This window comes from Chlamydotis macqueenii, chromosome 5 (genome assembly GCF_036417535.1).
Source record: "Chlamydotis macqueenii isolate bChlMac1 chromosome 5, bChlMac1.mat, whole genome shotgun sequence".
NCBI classification, from domain to species: domain Eukaryota; kingdom Metazoa; phylum Chordata; class Aves; order Otidiformes; family Otididae; genus Chlamydotis; species Chlamydotis macqueenii.
Window position 1 is genome coordinate 41,490,341 of NC_141560.1, and position 6,976 is coordinate 41,497,316.

At 38.5% G+C, this 6,976-nt stretch overlaps 1 protein-coding gene across 1 annotated transcript in view; it reads left to right on the top strand.

Moving 5' to 3' along the window:
• The window catches only part of EHD4 (EH domain containing 4), a 35,697-nt gene extending 30,506 nt beyond the window's left edge, over nt 1–5,191 (top strand). Inside the window, exon 6 of the mRNA XM_086750251.1 lies at nt 605–5,191. Coding sequence (XP_086606377.1) covers nt 605–1,141 — 537 coding nt within the window. The 3' untranslated portion in view covers nt 1,142–5,191. The remainder of the gene's footprint in view (nt 1–604) is intronic.
• The last annotated feature ends 1,785 nt before the right edge of the window (nt 5,192–6,976 follow it).

Below are 6,976 nucleotides of genomic sequence, written 5' to 3' on the forward strand. Positions count from 1 at the left end.
ATCACCTAGTTAAACATCTCATTGAGGTTAGTAGCAGTTTGTGCAAGATGAAAACTTGGCATGACTTCATGCGTTCTGGCAGCACTTCTATGAAAATGCTACTGCTGTTAATCCCAACGCAGTTTTTCTTTTTTGGTAAAGAACAGCTCTTCATGATCTAACCACAAACAAGAAGTTTAATCTATAAAGTCAGATCAGTCCTGCCAACTCTTGGATTTATTTTTAACTTTAAACACTTGCATAAGTGCTAGCAGGACTGAGGACCTACTTGCATGCTTTCTTTGATGTTTGGAAGAAAATCACCAAATGGACAGCTGTTGGGTAACATTCATCAGCCACGATGTTTTTATGCATTGCCATTTTGAAAATTGTATTGTAAATGTAATTTAATAGATGAGCTCATACACTTGCAAAATTGTCCTAGTGTGTTTAATCAGTATATTGGGTATATGGAAGAAGCTTTGCTTCTTCTTGAAGAGCAATTTCAGTTATGGAAACTGCTTGAAAAGATAACAGATTATTTTAATTTGAAGCCCATTCTTTAACCTCTTCAGTGTATTGGAAATGTTCCTAACTACTGTCACTGAAACCTTTGTCATTACAGGAGCTGTTGGAGACTTGTGACTTCACTAAATTTCATTCTTTGAAACCAAAGCTAATTGAAGCTGTGGATAACATGCTGGCCAACAAAATTGCCTCCCTGATGAGCCTGATCAGACAGGAAGAGAGCAATATGCCCACAGAGATGGTACATGGTGGAGCATTTGATGGCACCATGGCAGGACCGTTTGGCCACGGATATGGAGAAGGTGCTAAGGAAGGAGCTGATGAAGATGAATGGGTTGTTGCCAGAGATAAACCTGCTTATGATGAGATTTTCTACACTCTGTCACCAATCAATGGCAAAATATCTGGCATTAGTGCAAAGAAGGAGATGGTGACTTCTAAACTACCCAACAGTGTCTTGGGGAAGATCTGGAAACTTGCAGACTGTGATGGCGATGGAATGTTGGATGATGAGGAGTTCGCATTAGCAAAACATCTCATCAAGATTAAACTGGACGGATATGAACTGCCTGGGACGCTACCTTCCCACCTGGTGCCACCATCTCACAGGAAACCTTTCCAGACAGCAGAGTGAAAAATAGAAGGAGAAGAATGAGAATTTTGGAAATCTTTCAACAAACATATTGAAACCACCAAAATTTGAAATTAGGCTTAGATCTTTAAACCTCACAGCACATTTCATGCAAGTTATTGAAATTAGAGGCATTGTAGCAGGGGAACATTTGTGTAGCTGTCCCTGCTGACCTTCACTCAGACATGCTTATCAGAAGTGCCTTGTATAGATCTATCGTAAGGTGAAAATGTTTTTGTAGTCCTGCTTCCATGTCTTGCTGCCTTTACAATCATAAAGCAGAAAAGACCATGTATAAAAATCACTGACCTTGACCAAACGTAAATATTTATCAACCTATTCTTCAAACTATTTTAAATAGTGCAAGGAAGCTCTAAAAGTTAGTCACCTGCCTATGCAAGGAACATTTTCTATGCTAAAACCATACTTCAGGCATCAAGTGAATGTCAGCATCTCTATAGTTTAAGAAAAGGCCAATTTAAAAGAAAAGTTTATTTTTGTTCTTTTTATTATTTAATAGGGAGTTAGAAAATGAGAGAAGAGTAATGGGGAGAGGCTTTTAAGTGCTCAGAATATGAGCAGTCTTGTTTTAAAACTTTTCTATTTTATAGTTAAAACTGCAAAATATTAAAACGATTATTTCAATCTGTCATCATTGTGTTTTGTTATCTGAAGAACTGCTTCTTCAGTTTTATACATCACTATATACTCGGTATTATCATTAGAAGAACTGTATGTCTTTTGTTCCTTGGATTTGGAGTTTCTTTTGAAGTTTCTTTAGCTGCTCTGCAGACAATAAATTCATGAATTGTTCTAAGTGACAGCAGAAAGCTTTCATAAGCTAAAAAAAAATTACATTTTCATTGAAATCAAGCCTCACTTTCTCTTCAGAAAAGGTGCGTTGCTCAAAGTCAGCCTCTTCAAAGCACATCAAACTGTCTCAGCAAATTTTCATTAATTTCTATTTACAGGTAATTATACAGTTATCTCTCTATATTTTTTAATATATAATATTTTTGAGAAGTTTTTAACTCTTTCTTTTGCCAATATGTAGCTGACAACCACAAAAGAGAGATTTTATTCCGGTGGTGGCAGATTTGAAAGATGAGGAGGCTAACCAGAATCTTTACATTGACTGTAATGAATGATAGACTGGTCCCTCCGGATATTATTCCTCTACTGAGAACAATCCATGAAAGAAATGGATGCTTAATAAACATTTATTTTTCTAACCACACAGTTGAAGTTGAACGTATTGACTGCTTACAACTGATTTTTATCAGTACCTTAATGCAAATTTTTAGTCCTGTGAACTTGAGTCTTTCAGGGAGGGCCAGTTCTCTTCTAAAATCAAACTTGGCAGCCAGTTCTGCTCTATGCATGTGAGCAGGAATTGACTTGTATTCCATTTGTAGTATGAAATACCCTATCCATCAAAGGTACCGTAGTTTTGAGCACTTTTTCTTTGAGTCTCAGTAAGTGGTAGCAGTAGTGCTTTCTGAGACAGAGCAAGCCTAAAAGTGTTTTTGCATCCTTGTGGTAGGGTTGGGCAGAAAAGTAGTTTGAGTATTGTCTCCCAGTTAAGATCTTGGTCACGCTTATGGGTTCAGATTTGTAGGTGACCTAAGAAGAGCTTCAGCGTCTTTTTTTCAAATCGTACATTTCTAGGTTGTCAGTTAGGTTTAATATTTTAGATCTTTCCGGACCTCTTATCTTTCTGCATCTGGTCTATTCTGATGTGAATTGCCATGAACTTTGCCAGGGCTCTACCATGGGAAAACAATGAAGCCATTTTAAGTAATGATAGAAGAACACCTTTACCTTGCCAGGCTTCCTGGCCTGTATCAAGGATATCCTGGTATAGTTAAATTGTTCTTGAGGATTTGCATGCTTTTTTTCAGTTCTTAGATTTTTCTCTTATCATTCAAGCACACCAACTTTATTTCTGTTAGAGCTAAATTAGGACCCAAATTAGGCTTAGTGCATCTCTGTGCACAAAGCTGTGAAGCTTGACCACGACTCTACCTTTGTGACTGTACATCTGCAGAGTGATTTTCTATGTAATTTATTTTGGATTGAACAAAAATGGACATTGCAGGAGTTGTTAACAACAGGCTGCAGAAGTAGTAATGTGTGCTTGTTTGTGTGTAGTGTCTGTAGTCAGTAACAAATTCATACACTAATGACCAACCTGACTAGCTTAGTAAGGAAAGCCACCAGGAGAAAGAAAGCAAACTTCTATATTGTAACTACTGTAGTGTGGGCAAAGCTGAGATGATCTGGGAAGCTGCTGTGCTTCCGACTGTCTGCCTTACCTTGCTGTTCAGCAGCACAGGGTTCCAGAGGTGGACCCATGTCTGAGTTCCCACTGTGTGTAGCTTCCAAGCGTGATGCTCCAGATGCATTGGAGCCATGTGATCCCATGCCAGTAGAAGTACCTCCAGCAGTAAGAGGAGCAGGATAGTTTCTCAGTCATTTTATTTTCTCTTTTTCTAGCTTTATTGGTAGTAAAATGGAGAACACAGCCTTTTCTTTGGTCTTTGCGACAGCATGCTAACTTAGGCTTAGGGGAGACAAATGGAAATGCATCATTTTGATAAGTTAAAATACTTTGTCTAGATGCGTTTGAAATGTTTTGCTTTGTTTTCCTGTAGAATTTGGAAGGGGAATGCATGAAGCATGACCTCTGTTTATCTGGAGGAATAGAAGTGTTTCAGGATTGGCATGCAGAGCTACATGCATAAATGTATTTCTAGGTATGTGATGCAGTGCATTAGCATCGTACTTCATTGATAGGAATAAAGTACATTTCATGTGGACTTCAAATTGCAGTTTCTTGCACAGCTAAACTGATACAGTATGTTGCTGTTGTTCAGGGGAAGGGATATCTTTTCTCACTAGCTCCTCGCTGACCCGTGGGCCTACTCCATTTGCCTTGCTGGCCCTGACTTGTCAGATCCTGCAAGCCCATTCAGTTAGTTAAACCAACCACACTCAACAGTTTGGATCATGTTCTGCGGAGTTAGTGAGTCCATATGTTCGGAGCATGAGAAGTGAGCCAGGATTACCATTTCTCATTAAATTCTGCTTTAAGTAGTTATTGAGAACAGCAGTATGTGGTAACCTTTGGTGTTCAGTTTGATGTTACTAGTATCTGCTGAAGAAAGACTAAGATGTTGGATTTGTTGGCTCTTGTATGCCTAGGATTTTGCTTACACTTGCTGTGAGACCATTAAAAATGGTCAATAATTCATCCTGTGAAATCCGTGCCTGCTGGTGTAGTCTGCTGCCATAAACCAAAGTACAGACTACTGCTGTTACTTCTTCTCCAACTATTTTGCAACACAGTTTTAATTCCCAACCCTAATTCTCTTTGCACAGAAATTAATTAAAATTTTGTTGTAGATTGGAAGAGAAAATGTGGAGCTAACACTCATAACCACACTACAGGACAGTCAGAGCCTTTTAAAGCTGTGACAGCTCAAAAATGGTGAGTTTACGAAGACTTTTAGGTCAGGGTGAGGTCCCAGTTATTAGTTGGGGATGGTATGGATTTGTATGGAACCTCATGTCAAAGCAGCAATATCCTGTCCCTGACTTTCAACATCATTCAACCCCAGTACTTGAAATGTGCCCTCTTTTTCTTCTCACTCCTTTCCTTTCACAACATGCACTCACTTGGTGGCTCTTTATATTGTTGGAATTCAAGCAGAGTTTGAAGTGTATGGTTTGATGGGTATGTGTAACTTAGCACTGAGAGAATGAGTGTAAACTTTGTGTTCTATTTCACATGCTCACCTTTTCTAATATTTTTGTTAAATACTGTGTTTTCACTTCAAAAGCACTCTGATTTTTGAGGGAAGGCTTGATCTGTGCAGTGTCCTTCAGTTTGTCAAACTAGGCAAACAAAGTTGTAAGTTCATTATTGTTGCACTTTTATTACACAATAAATTCCTTGCAGATACTGTAATATATTTTAATATGCTTTGTAATCACTTTTAGAAAGTGGTGATAAAAATTGCTGATTTAATAAACTAATATTGAACTACGTGAGATTTTCTTTTGTAGGCTTTCTTAATGTCCAAGCGTGGAAATTTCTTAAAGTCCAAGTGTGAAAATAAATCAAAAACTTCCTATGTGGAAGTCCAAAAAAATCCAAGGACATCTTTTGCACTGTGCTACCTACTACTTATAAATAACCAATTGTATCAACAGAACATGCATATTAATGTTGTGCTTAAACTAATTCGTCCTGCCCCTCTCCTCCTCCTGTATATGCACAACTTACTTAAAGCATCTCCAGAGATACATCTGTGCCACCAGGATGCTACAGTTTAGCTATTGCTCCTCCTACCAGCAAATCTAAGTTGCTGCAGAGTTAAAAGGGTTGGTTTGTAGCAGTGTAGGGTGGTGTTACGCTCATGGTCATCACACTGTATGTCAGATGAAAGCAAGTGTTTCACGTACAAACAATATGTTGTGGGTTCCTGGAGCTGGCACAGCTGTTGAATGGCAATGGCTTGTTTGAACTGTTACTTATAAAAGTCAGGACTAGTTTGGAGAAGATGGAGTTTTAATGGGGTTTGGAGGTGGAGGTTTGGTTTTTTAGTAGAAGAGTGTTTTACATACTCCACATAGAAAACATTTCAGACTTTGAAAAACTGGCAGCACACTTCATAGTTAGATGTTCTGCTCTAATCCACAGTTTGTAATTTGGACAATGGGAAAAGAGGATGAATGTCCACGCTATGAGTTCAAGTGTAAGTTTTGCAGTAATTGCCACATCTAATATTTGACACCCTTAAACTATGAAATATTTCTATTTATGCCTACTGTACCATTCAATTTCTTCTAACCTTGTTACTGGCTCCCATGTTTGGTCTATTTGTAAGGGCTTTGGAGCAGACATTACTTCATTCTGAGCTTCTCTGATCCAAGGCTCTATCATGCTGCAAGTACCAACTGTGAGTGCAGAGGACCTTTTAGAAAGCTGAGCCCTTGGGCTAGCCCACATGATTTGGGTAGGAAACCCCTGGAGAAAGAGTTGGCTGCCTTGCCCTGCTTAGGCAGATGAACAAACAGATCTGCTGAAGGTGCCTCACTTCGCTCAGGGTTCATGGCAATGAGCCGTCTTCTGGAAATAAATGCTCAAACCCAGCAAATGTGTTCTGATCAAAACACAGGAGAAGGTGTATATGTTTTTCACAATTATATTTAGAAGTCATGTATCTATACAGCTTTTCTAACATCTGATGGAAAAATATCTTCTTATGGAAACTAGGACTTCTTGCTAGCACAGATGGGTACCTGGTTACAGATTGTGTGCTCCAGTGAATACTGGAAACTCACTAATGCCAAGTCTGACTTGTTCTCCCACCTATTCTTTTCTCTGAGAGGAAGCTCGTCCATGTTCTTTCCAAGATGTTGCTAGCTCAGCATCCCGTATGTCTTGCATCCCGTGTATCTCCAGTCTGGAGGTCTGAAGATTTCGTTGTGACAAAAGTAGCTCATTTCACGTGGGTGGTATGTATCTTTCACTGGAAGCTGTGTTTCAAATGCACTGTGACATCTATGTATGATTTTAGTCTTTTAAACATTTTAAACAAGGAACTGATGAAAGATACTGCTAATGATTAGTGATTTCCTATTTTGAATAATTCTTATGTTTTTTCTCAAAATGCGTTCATTTCCTATCTAGTCTGAAAGTAAGAAATTAACCAAGAATGTAATGATAAGCAGTAAGTCCAGGACTTTGCAATTTTAGCCTACAATGGAGAATAATTGAATTTTTTCTTCATTTTGCACTGCCTTTTCTCTTATCTCTGCTAAAATTTGCAC